The sequence below is a fragment of the Ambystoma mexicanum genome, chromosome 14 (genome assembly GCF_040938575.1).
Source record: "Ambystoma mexicanum isolate Mex_15411 chromosome 14, UKY_AmexF1_1, whole genome shotgun sequence".
NCBI lineage: Eukaryota > Metazoa > Chordata > Amphibia > Caudata > Ambystomatidae > Ambystoma > Ambystoma mexicanum.
Genome location: NC_090940.1, coordinates 329922791 through 329936201, shown reverse-complemented (window position 1 = coordinate 329936201; position 13411 = coordinate 329922791). Strand labels below are relative to the sequence as shown.

At 40.7% G+C, this 13411-nt stretch overlaps 1 protein-coding gene across 1 annotated transcript in view; it reads right to left on the bottom strand.

The window, feature by feature from the left end:
• The window catches only part of RTRAF (RNA transcription, translation and transport factor), a 229573-nt gene that overhangs the window by 20170 nt on the left and 195992 nt on the right, over nt 1-13411 (bottom strand). The window contains exon 7 of the mRNA XM_069637469.1: nt 12794-12842. Within this exon, the coding sequence (XP_069493570.1) occupies nt 12794-12842 (49 nt within the window). The remainder of the gene's footprint in view (nt 1-12793; nt 12843-13411) is intronic.

Below are 13411 nucleotides of genomic sequence, written 5' to 3'. Positions count from 1 at the left end.
TTTGCAATTGCTTTGTGAAAAAGGTCCTCCTTGAGATTTACTCTGCATGCCAAACCAGGTTGGTCCCTTTGTTCGCTTTGCCTTTGGCGGGATTCACGAGTGAAGCCTGCCTCTGGCCCTAGTGCGGGACCCCAGAAGCAAGGAAAGTCCATCTTGACATCCAGAAACCGGAGTGTTGATATTTGTGGTAGTCGCGAGGAGTTGAAACACTGAAATGCCACTTGTTTGAAGATTGCCGGTTGCAAGCGGTGACCGTCCCATTGCAGTGCAGTAGTCCCTAGAAGTCCTCCCTCTTGTCCCCACGACTGAGGCCCAGGAACAGTGAGATCTGCAGAGCAGGAACAGCAGTCATCTGCTGCATTTTTTCTTCAATTCAAAAGGTACTGTAAAGTCTGAGAGAACTTCACTCTTATTGTAGAGTTGCTTGCATCTTTTACTACTCACAAGCCCAAACAGCTTGTGGCCCTACATTGATTCTTCTTTTCTTCAAAGACTTCTAAAACTTTTGCCCATTGACATTGGCTTAACCTATTCTACTGAATGAGACTGCATAGGGGATCTAAAAATATTTGCCTGCTTAAGAATATTCTAAATGCAGCAGTAAGATATTAATGTCCCCAGCACCCTAACTACTGAAGTCACCTGAGGTTGTAGGTTGCGATTGTGGGCCATCCTAAAAGGGTCTTTACTGATTTAGAAACTAAGAGTGTGTATTTATGGAGTGTGTATGTATGTCTTCGATATTTATTCCTTCTGAAGAAGGCTTATTCTTGATATATAATTGAATAATTGTTTATTCAAGAAACCTTGTAAGTGTTTATTTGAATAAATGTGTAACTCCCCAACAGCTCACATTGACCCCTCTTGAGGTAAGCCTAGCTGCTCAACACGCTACCAACCTGTGTAGTACAAGCTTATACCAAAGGTTGGGTTCCTACTGCCAGGTGGTCAGGGTTGTTGTAGTATACCCAAAGGGTACTGCATACAATCTTACCTAACAGTAGACTGACTGAGCAGACAGACTTCCCTCAAGAGGGGTAAATGTGAGCTGTAGCACTGAAATCCACAAATACAAGTATGCAAATAACACAAATAATTATTTTACCAAAAAAAAAAACTTAACTGTCAGTGTTAAATAAGCCTTCTTTAAAAAGGGCAATATGCAACAATAAAAACACACTTCATAACACTTTAAGATAAGCAAGTAGATACTCTTTGGAGATGCTTCATACACACTTCCTACACCCTGAGGTGACTTAAATTACTAGGACGTTATTGGCATTTATATATCACTTTTTGTACTTGATAACATTATTTTTTTTAATTAAGTTTAAAGTGCAATTGGTTAATTAAAACCTTATACACTACAACAAGAAATATATTGACAAAAACAATTACATATCAATCATAACCAATTATCAAAACATATTATAGACAATATTCAGTTTAAGGAATTCATCATGAAGAGGGGGAAAGATATCATCTAAACATCTAAAATGTGTTTGTTTTTTTAATTATGAAAGACAATTAAAATAGTACATTAACAGATTGCTCGCTTCCAAATATAAAAAGCTGCCCCAACAAAAACCTTTATCTCTCCATCATAGATAACTGACCAAAATTGGTCAGATTCAATCATTAGAAGATCCCCAACTATGTGAGCATACCCTTTCTTTAGCTTAGAACACATAGTAAGAATATGTCTTACAGTCTCTACCTCTATGTTACAATGCCTGCACAATCTTTCCGCTCGGGGAGTATTCGTCCATGCCCCGGTTATTTCATTACAGGGAAGCGTGTTCCGGCGTAAATGCAAAATAAATCTTCTTAAAGCCCTATTACTAGTATTTAATAGATATTCTCTCGGAATTGCAGGTTTAAGACCTTGGAGAGCATAAACTGTATATCGAGACTTAGTATAGAGGTAAGATTGATTTTCACTCATGTCCCAGATATCAGCTTTTTCCTTAAGGCTTTTCAAAATACATACACTGTTGTCTTTCACCATGGGGTCTTTATAGCCTAAAGCCTCAAGGAAGCGTAGGACTGTATTTTGCAAACTTACAATATCTGTGTTCTTAAACCTTCCTTCGTTTTTATTTTTTCCTATAAGATTAAGGAGTTTTCCTTCTTCCCCTTCCCCTGATATTATTCTAAAATAAAGTTTGCAGCATCCAACCTTCCACAGGATCAGAAGGGAAATCAGCCCCAGGTCACATCTTATTGCTTGTATGGGCACAGCGTTAGGTAATCCTAGCACAGGCCTCCAAAGCTTCCCTTCCAATTGATCATGTTTGCTCAAATATTTGCTCTCCACTGTTTCCAGAGCATACATTATACTTGCAATGATGCAGCTCTTATATACCTCAAGAAATCCTTCGATGGAATGACCCCCTTTACAAGCCATATATTTCCTTATAACATTCCATTTCTTTAATATTTTATGGTTTACCGCCTCTTGGAAGAAATGTATGCAGGGGTTGCTCAGAATGGGCATCCCCAGATATGGGTAGGACTCAACAACTTCTAATTTAATAGAATTGATGTACAACCTAGAAGTACATTTTTCCTCTCTTCTTTTGTTGTACCAAATGCCATGATCTTGGTCTTTTTTATATTGATATTTAGATTATTTACCTCAGAATAAGAAAACGGGCCATTCAGCATTCTTTGCAATCCTACCAGAGTCTTGTCCATAAGGATGGTGTCGTCTACATACATTAGACCATATATTGCTTTTCCACCCACAATCGGAGGACAATTATTTAAGGCAGTGAAACTCTCCCACATATTTGAAACATATAAATTATACAGTATTGGCGATGTTACACATCCCTGCTGGAGGCCAGTATTCGTACTAATGTCAGGTGATAACAACCCCCCTTTATCCAGATAGATCGACCCCGTGGTCTCCCTATACATTTCTTCCAAGAAGTGAAGAATTTTTGGGCAAACCTTTTTTCCCTCTGTTTTTCCCACAACAGGGCCCTATTGACACAATCAAAAGCTTTTGAGTAATCTATAAAGCACACAAATAATGTTTCCCCTTTATCCTTGGAGCCAGCTATGATAGGTTTCAACATGGTCAAATTATCCAGGGTACTATATCCTTTTCTAAAACCAGTTTGTAGGGGTGAGAGGAGACCCTTCTCTTCCATCCAATAGTTCAATCTATCTACTAACAGGGAACAAAAAATCTTACAGCTGCTATCAGCCATTGCTAATAATCTATAGTTATCAGGCAATTTTCTGTCCCCTTTTTAAAAATAGGGATAACTATAGCTTTCCTCCAGCTATCTGGTATAATACCCGTTTCCCATATGCCGATAAATAGGTGTAGGAAAAGCACTGGCCATTTCTTGGGGTTTTGTTTTGTAACAATATTGACCAGCCTGTCCGGTCCAGGAGCTTGTGATGATTTCATTTTTGAAATAACTAAGGATATCAAAATACCAAAAGGGAACTTGTAGCTGCCACCCAGATTTTAACAGATGGGAATATCAGATGTGACTTGTCTTGAAGAAGAGATCAGTAATGTACTGTTTCCAAACCTCCTGTCCCACGTCATTATTTTCTCCATTATCCTCATCCATCAGGAATTGACGGTAGAGATACCAAAAATGTTTTGAATCAGGGTTTTACATAGCTTATATATACACACCTCCAATTAGCATTATTGGTATTATATTTGTACTCCTTTATCCAGTTTTTATACTGGGTCTTAATATTACTGATTCTCTTACTTCTCTCTTCGTCGTCTAAGTCAAATAACTCCTTAAGTTCCTGAATATCACGCGTCATAACTTTTTTCCTGTCCTGAATCACTTGGTCAAAATTTTGGGAATGATTTTTTCCATTCATGTTTTTCAAAATAATATTACTATTCGGTCTACGTATTAGGCCCAGCAAGTTTGTGATTGAATTTAAGCCTTTAAGGGCAATATCCTGGCCATCAATGGGGAGTCGATCAAACATACTGTTAAGAGAGGCTACATTTTTAATCAGACCAAGTGATCCCATTTCCACCTGCTGAAAATTGGATATTCATCACTTTTTCCACTTCCCAGCTCTGTATTTTTGGTCCGGTAGTAAATTTGCCCCTAAGTGGTGAGTGATCACTCAAAGGGGTATCTACATGTTCGAAAGAAATGCTAGAACGACTTAGATTTTTATTCACAAACATATAGTCCAGCCTATACCAGACCTTCACATTGGTCCAGGTTTCCCTAATTCCAGACCCTATATTAGGTTCCAAATAGTTAAGCCCCCAACTGGACATCAAATTCATCCATCGAATTCCCTGTGAGGTTTGGGGATTTATCTCCCCAATCAAACAGTGATCCTGTGTTTCCATAGATACAGTAATGAGCGTTTCATCCCACAGTTCTTTGCACCTATCCGTCTCCTTTTTAGCCAAATCACAGTAGGCATAAAAATCCCCTCCTATGCAAATTTCGGAGTCTGGGGATTCCAATATCCAATCTTCGATGGTAAGTTTGAGAATCTCCTCATTTTCCCTAAAGTCACCCCCCCACCGAATGGGAATAGATGGAGAAATTTCTCTAAAAGGCTTCCCCTATCTCTAACTGCACACATAACATAAGGAGAGTTCCAATGCCTCTCATATACACTATAAGAGATTATTTTTTACCCCAATACATAAACCTCCAAATGGTCTACCCTTTTCCCCTTTAGTGGCAACTTTAGTCCATATATCATATCCGTCCAATAATATTTCCCCCGTGACCCAAGTTTCTTGAAGGGCAAATATATTGCTCTCCAACAACATTTGAATACCATCCTTACAAAGTAGGGAGTTAAAACCCCTACTATTCCAAGAAAGAATGGTGAACTCATTGTTAGATACCTCATCTCAGTATGGAATAGATGAGTTTCCCTCCAAGGATCTTCCGTCAATTTCCTTACTTCCAAATTCATTATTAGTCGGAGGAATCACCTTCAGATCCCTATTTTTATCCTTAAATTCTTTGTAGATGGGGGAGTTGCATATTACAATTTCATAATTATTTCCCCATACATCATTAGAATGTTCCTGTATGAGGTCAACAAATACCGCAGATCTAAATTGAACGATTGCCCAATTTTCCCAGCTTCCAATTTCGGGCAAAATGATGGAATCAATATCCCCTGTGTCAATATATTTTAACTGTGGTATCTGTGACAATTTGTTAAGTATCCAAGCCCCATTTAAAAAAGGGCTTTCGTCAGTAGTGGATTGTTCAATGATCTTGATACTTTTCCCCACTAAAAGCTGGGGTACTTTCATTCCAGCAGGGTTTCCCATTCTGATTTTTGAACTGCTATGCATAGCCAGTTGTTCCAGCTCATTAGTGTATATTTCCCTCTCCTTTTTTGTTAAGGACATACAACTTCCGCTGGCATTCAATTTCATAGTGGTTCCCCACTTCTACACATTTGGAGTCTAAAGGGGCAGTGTTGGCGAGTGCCAAGGAATTCTTTTTAACATTCTTATTAAATGTAACCTTGGTCATTGCCACCCTATTTCGGGTGGGACTATTTTTTTCTTTTATGTTTAGTACGGCTCTTTAAACCTTGGGATACCATTATTTCAATAGCACTATCACTAGAGTTTATTTCTTCGGCCATACTTCCCCTTGAGATTGGCGACTCACTAGGATGTGTTTTTAACTGAGCATCATCTTTCTCATTTTCTTTTTCAGCGGCTAAAACCAACTCACTCAGATCTCCAAGAGCATCATTGGACTCCTTGAGGTGCTTATAATCCCTATGCACTTCCTTACCCCAATATTCCTCTACCATGATCCCAAGGGATCTGGTGTTATCAATGGTCTGTTGTACCAAGGATTTGGGGTCACTCTGATCCTTAAGCAGCTTAGTGTAAATGGTCAGAAGGACATCCATCATGGTAGTTAGAACATCAAATTTCTCTCCCGCTTTAAGTGACTTTTCACTTACACCATTCCTTTCACTATTAGGAGGATGTTCAAAAAACTTTCCAGTTGAGTGCCAGGACACATCCCCTTCATTAGGTTCGGCTTCTACTTGGGCACATTTTTCCAGGTCAGGAGTAGCAGATAAATTTATTCCAATGACATTATTCATATCAGTTTCCTCTACCGCAGAAATATCCAACGTATTCCCTTTCCCATAGATTGGCGCCTAAAGTTATGAATTTCAGCAAAGAGTTGTTGTCAATCATCAAACTATTAGAAGGGGGTGGTTGCAGTAGTTTGGTTTCAGAAACATTCACTTTTTCAGTTAAAAAAATAATTATCTTAGGTTGCTCTAATACACCTTTAATCCCACAAGTTTGCTCTTTCTTCCCTCCTTTCTTTGGGTTTTTACCTTTACCCAACTTCTGGGTTCCTAATTTTAAATTGGGTGTTATTGTATCTTTTTTCCCCCTTTTTAGACCTAAGGTTATGTACACAAACTCGGAGCCATGATGCTAAGAAAGGGAGAATTAACCGTCCACTTAAAATAGAGGAGAGGTCTACAAGGGAAAGAGGGTCCAAAAGGGATACTCCGTAACTAAAGTCAAAAGGTAACCCACCTACCCGAAGAGGTGAGTAGCTCTAGTGCTAAAGTGGTTGTGCAAGAAATAAAAATATGTATGACCTATAAAAACAGCATTCAGAAATTCACCATATTCTAAGAATAACAGAGGAGAAGATCTCTTCGCAGCCCCACAGTTAAAAATAAAAAGGTTAAAACTGGGGATCTTCTAACAATATCGCCATAAAAGGAGGAAGTAAAAAGCGGAGTGGCACCAATTACAAAAAGAGAACAATAAAAGACAATTTATAACAAATATTTTTAAATAAGACAAAGACACAATTACAAAGATCACACAGCTATCAAAATTAAATAAATCTGTTAGTTGATAGCTTTAACGTCATAGGATGGCATAAGATTTCTAAGTTTAAACCGTAAAAGCAGTTCCAAATGGCTACCTGGTGTGGGAACACCCGACAGCTTAAGGAGCGCCCTTAGTCCGACTCTCCCCCCAACCAGGAAGTCCTTTAAAAGATGAGATAACAGCTGGTTTCCTTGCTTCATGAACCAGTTCACTTACATTAACATTACTCAATCCACAAATTCATAGCCACCATAACAGCCAATTAATGAGGAGGCACGCCTAACAGCACTGCGCCCTTGTCTCCCCTGCAGGCTTAATGCCACAAGGGGTCCGGCGAGTGCTTTTAAGCCCGTGCTTCTGGGGTGGACGTGGCCTGGCGGCGAGGTCCGCTTTCCAGGATTTCAGGCACCGGCAGCTTAAGAAAACACAGCCAGAAGGGTCAGCGCTGCTGTTTGATGTAACCAAAAGCAACCTTGATAACATTCAGAGGAAAAGATTAGGGAATGAAAAAGGTGAACAGGTTCTCAGAGCATGTGAATACCTTTCAACCTCCCAATGAAGTCTAGATTAGATCTTTCAGAGAAATACAAGTTAAACTCATGCACCACCTATGAGGGACAGTTGGAATCAAAGTCAATGGGTCAGAAGAGTCTGCAGGGAGCCAGGACAGCCAAAGTCAATTTGAACAATGTTTATAGAGCGGTAGCACTTCTTTAGATAGCACAAATGTCTTGCACAATGTTTTAGAGCGTTTGTAGAAAAATAATCACTGTTGGGCCACAAGCTGTTCGGCTTGTGAAAGACAGAGCTGAGATCAACTCTACAAAAAGCAGCTACTGCAAGTCTCAAGTGAGATAAGGCAGGCTACAGACAAAAGAGGTAAGTACCCCTTAGTCAAGACAGTACCTTAGGTTTGAAGAAAAGGATCCAGCTGGCTTCTGTTCTGGTTGCAGTCTTGCAGTTCCTGGGTTCCTGGGCCTCAGTCGTGGGGGCAAGAGGGAGGACGTCTGGAGGACTACTGCACTGCAGTTTGAAGTTTGGCGGCACTTCTCAACCCCTGACCCTTGGTTCTAGCAGCAGCAAAAAAGTACAGCCGGTTGAGTCGATTTGAAATTGGAGCTTCAACACTGCAACAGGGCTTCACTGGGCAGTTAAACGGTCCAGGAGGATGCAGCAAGCTTCTATTCCAGATTCCTTCATCGGATGTTTCGTCCAGTGGTCGACTCTGCTTTCAGCCCAAGAAACCTCACCTTTTATGCACATTTCTCCCATTCATGCACAGCCTAGCTGCCACTCACAGCAGGGTGGCTGTCCTGCAAGGACGGCCAGCCAGCCAATCAGCACTGGGTGCATTCCGGTAACCAAGGAGGCCAAGGACAGGGAGTTTCGGGCACCTCCCTCGCTTCCTGCCCTGCCAGACACACTGGAGCCAGAGGCGGGTTTCAGCACTGAAGCCTGCCAAAGGCAAAATAAAAAAAAGGGTTAAACGTGGTTTGGCGCATATAGTAAAACCCAAGAAAGACCTCACAAGCAAGAAATGGCGAAAAAAAGACGACTGGGGTCATTTGGACAAAAAGGGCACCCATGGGTGCAGTACTGCAGCCGAGGATTCAGCCTGCAGTAAAAACACACAATGGTAGGAACATTAAATTACCACCAGCCATTAAAAGTAGTGAGGGTAACAAACAGTGTTACATGAGTAAGTAGGAAAAGGGGCTACTAAGTAACCCCCCCTCCAGTACTTCCACATAAAATGCGGTATACTGGACCTACATAGGAAAAACAGGTAACTAAATTCAATTTCACTTTACTAATCTTGGTAACAGTAGTTCCCCATGAGAAGGTATTTAAACCTTATGAGAAAATCAAAGTACTTCTCCGTGACAATGCACTGAAGGTGCTGTGTGCCACCATACAAAGGGTAGATGCCTATGGAGTTTGTCAGACTCCAAAAACCAAGAAACACAGAGTCCAAATCAGATCAGAAATACATGAGTGAGAAAAAGGTCTCACTTACTGCAGGGTAAACATTAAAAGTCCAAAAGTCCAGCAAGAGAGCTAGGGGTCTCCAAGGTTGAAGGGAATTAGCACAGAAATGAGAATTCTCTTTAACATGTGGCAATTAACCTTAGAAAGAAGACATCCAGGATTACCATTGGTGCCATTTCCTTGGCAGACATTGGAAGAGGATCGTTTCAACTGAAAGCTGTTACCAGTGGAGTTTTGTTTGAACAACTTCTATGTTGAGTTGGAACTCGCAAGACTTGGTTGAAGGTGCTGGCGACACTATGGAAGAAATTATAACTGGTTCAAGACATTCCTGTTCCTTTGAACATTTGGAGGATTTACTTTGGAAAACCCTGGGGAAGGGATTTACCAGGACAGGTGAAGGTCATCCAAAATACTGGTTAAATACTGTCAATTTTCTTTATGTTTATGAGTTGCTTTGACTATTTTGTTGTTTAGTGTAAGGACCAGTTTGTTTATGTTAGGATGTTAGGAGTTTTAGCGTGAATTTTAATTTATGTGCTATTCCCTTCAACTCTTTAGACCCACAGCTCTTTTGCTGGACTTTAGGATTTTAACCCTGAAGTGATTGGGCCCTTTTTCTCACTCTCTCATGAGTTTGACCTGATTTGAATTATGTGTTTCTTTTATTTTTGGCGTCTTGACAAACTCCATAGGCATCTACTTTTTGAATGGTGACACAGCACCTTCAGTGCATGCAGTGTGAGAAATCCTTTAGATTTCTCATAAGGTTTAAATACCTTTTCTTGTGTGAACTAATGTTCCCAAGATTATTAAAGTAAAATTGACTTTACTTCCCTTTTCTCTTTGTAGGTCCAGCACACCCCATCTTAAGTGGAGTGCTGGGGGATTACCTAGTAGCCCCTTATCCTACCTACTCATGATAAAAAATAAAAATTAAAAAATAAATGCTTACCCTCACTACTTTGGCTGGTGGCAGTGGTTTCATTTTACTACCATTGTGCTTTCATACCACAGGGTGAATCCTCAGCTGCAGTATAGCACCCATGCGTGACAATTTTGTCAAAATTGCCCCGGTCTTCCTTGAGTTTTACTCTGCACGCCAAACTAGGTTTGAGCCTTTTGTTCGTTTTGCCTTTGGCGGGCCTCAGTACTGAAACCCACCTCTCGCTACAGTGTGTCTGGAAGGGCAGGAGGTGAGAGAGGTTCAAGAAACTCCCCTGTCCTTTGTATTTAGGAATGCCTGAATGTACCCAGTTCTGATTGGCTGGCTGGCTGTCCTTTCAGAAGCTGTTTGAGTGACAGCTCGGCTGTGCATGAATGGGAGAAATCTGCTTAAAAGGCGAGGGCTTTGGGACTGAAGACAGAGTCGACCACTGGGAAGAACAACCCGACGAAGAAACCGTGAACGAAGCTTGCCGCATTCTCCTAGACTGTTGAACTGCCTGGTGAAGCCCTGCTGCTGTGCTGAAACTCCTTTTTCTGATCGACAATAGAAGCTCCGGAAGGGACGACTTCTTCCCTTGGGTTAGTGGGACCAACTAACTCAGAGACGAACTCTGCCGGACCCTCCCCTTCCCCACTGGCTGTACTTCTTTGCTGCTGGAGGAACCAAGTACCAGGGGTTGAGAAATCCGTAGCAGAGTGCAACGTCTGTGATCTGGCCAGAAGCTCCAGGAGTCTCCCCAGGACCCTCCAAAAGCAGGACGACCAGACCTTGAGTCACCCCACCAGAGTGCAAGACTCAAGGATTGAAGGAAGCCCAACCGGTATCCAAGATCCACATTGGTGCTGTTTACCGAGCGATGAAACCGTGCCACTGATCTAAAAAGAGCCCGTAGCTGCCGACGACCATCTGTCGCAGGAGTCCCCAGACGTCCTCTCTCTTGTCCCCAAGACTGAGGCCCAGGAACACAGGATCTGCATCGCTGCAACCAGACAGGAGCCAGCTGGACCACTCTTCTTCTAACCAAAAGTACTGTTCCGACTTGGGGTACTTGCCTCAGTCTCTTTAGCTTTTCTCCTCTCAGTTGAGACCTGCAGTAGCTGCTTTGCTAGAGTCGATTTCAGCTCTACCCTTCACAAGTGTAACAACTTGTGGCCCTACAGTGATACAAACTCTACAACTGTGTGCAAGACTTTACTATCTAAGAAGTGCCTCAGCTCCATAGACTGTTCCAATTGACTTTGGCTGCCCCTGCTTCCTGCACACTCTTCTACTCAATTCGACTGCTATTTACTGTCCCTCAGAGGTGATAACATTTTTTTTTTTTAACTATTACTAGGAAAGGTTTTTGTCTAGATTTCATTGGAAGATTTAAGTGCTCACGTGCTCTGAGAACTTGTTTAACCTTTTTCCTTCCCTTAGCCTTTCTGCAAACCTCAGAATCTATAACGTGTACTAGTAATATATAAATGCCATTACTGTCCTTGTTAGTGAAGTCACCTCAGGATCTAGGAAATGTGTAAAAAGCATCTCTAAAGAGTTCTCTACTAGCTTTGTATGATTCTGGAAAAGTATTTTAAAGTATATTTGATTGTTACCTATATTGCCCTTTTTAAAGAATGCTTATTTAAAAACTGATGTTAAATAAATGGCTATTTATAACTGAAACCTTGAGTATAAGTGTTAATTGGATAATTGTATCTGTGTATCTGTGTATTTCATTCTACAGCTCACATTTACCCCTCGAGATAAGCCTGGCTGCTCAGTCACACTACTAGTACAGGCATATGCCAAAATGTGGATTACCTAATAACAGGAGGACAAGTGTTGTGTAGTCTCCCACAGGGTCACTACATCAATTATTGCCTAACAGTCTGAACTGAAAAGCAACTGTAATTGAATATTACATCCCAAGTTCCAACTCCCCTAGAATAACTTGAATCAGAGCTATAGGTTTACATCTTTCCTAGAATCTGTGTTTCACTAGATCAGAAAGGTATATTGTCCAGTTGATATTACTACGTGATTTCTTGGTGAGCGTCACAGTACAACGGACAGGGTCTACTACCCTTGTATTACTGTAAAGTAATCTGAAAATAACTTATGGTTTTTACACCCCCCCCACCCACCAGAATAGGTTTGCATTATACTGAATGTGTATACTAAGGTCTGACTTACCTAGAAATACTTTTAGGTGTTCTAAATAAGGTCTGTGCTTTGATCTGCATAGTTAAAGCATAGGGTTGTGTTTTTCGAATGCGTTTACATGCTTTATGATAGTACTTACCCAAGAATCTCTTGGTCTGCTTGTATATAAAATAAACCCTTTATTTTTACAATACATAAGTGTCAGTGTTTCATTGGACCATATGTAGAATACAATTTCTTTCTACTGATTCTACAGTCCTCTCTCTCCCTCTTAAGAAAATGAGCCTCGCTGCTCTGTCTACGGTCCCATGAACTCAAGTAGTATAGCCTTATACTGTCTCAGTTGAATGGTTTTACTAAGCCTGGACTTCAGAAAAACTGTCCTTAAAGATGGAAATAGAAATATAATAATAAACTTGTAGTAAAGATCTATAGCCAGGAAAACACAACATGCGACAGACTATGATGGCGGAAAAAAACAATCTGAGGGTCCTCGACGCGTGAAGCATCATGGGTATAATAGATGTCACACTAGGGATAATATTACTAACATGCCCAGTCGATGTCCATTTTCGAGTTTCGAAAATAAATTATGTAAAACTCTGACACTGCACCTAGATATCGGCCAATGCATAGGATGCGATCTAAGCAGATCCACAAGCCTCACAAATATATATATTATACTTTGGTCAAACAGAATATAAAAGTATTTAAATGGACACTTGTTCGAAAATTCCCTTTAAATGTGCAGAATATCCTGCATTCCAAAAAGGAAGTTTCAGAACGTATGAGCAGCCAGCAGAAAAATGCATTTACAATGTGAATCATAATAAAGTGATCTTCCTTACCTCCTGTGTCAAATCCAAGAACATGCTTTTCCAGTGCAATAGGCAAGCCCTGAAAATACAGTAAAGGACAAGCAATGTTAAATGTCTGCAAAGTAATTCAGCAAATATTCTTGTGGGAGTCGCTGACCCACAACTAGGCAATAGGGTTCCCTCAAGCTTTTCGTGGCTCTGAAGTCAATAGCATCTCTTAAGAGGGGAATAAAGCGATTGCAAATACGGTATGACACATGGAACATTCATTAAAAGAAACTTCCAAAAGATCTTTGCAAAATTATACTCATCTCCTATGAACTGCTACAGCAGAGGGAGCAACTCTGTGCCAACATCTATTTTTCCTTACCAACAGAAATGCTAAGGAATTACATAGAACTGTGCAATGTTGTGGGGAACAAAGAAACTTTGCAGAGGACCCTAGTATGTCAGTTCTTTTTACTCTTCGTCTCTGCCAACTGGCAGTCAAGAAGTCAGGTCCTTAAGCACTAATTTCTTTGTCCTTGTGGTTGGATGCTTGGTGTTAAGATTTCTCTTTTAAGCAACTTTGCCTCCTTATTTTAGGGACCCTCATTTTTTTTTAACCTGCCCTGACTTTTTACAGAGAAGTGAACCCTTCAGCTTCAC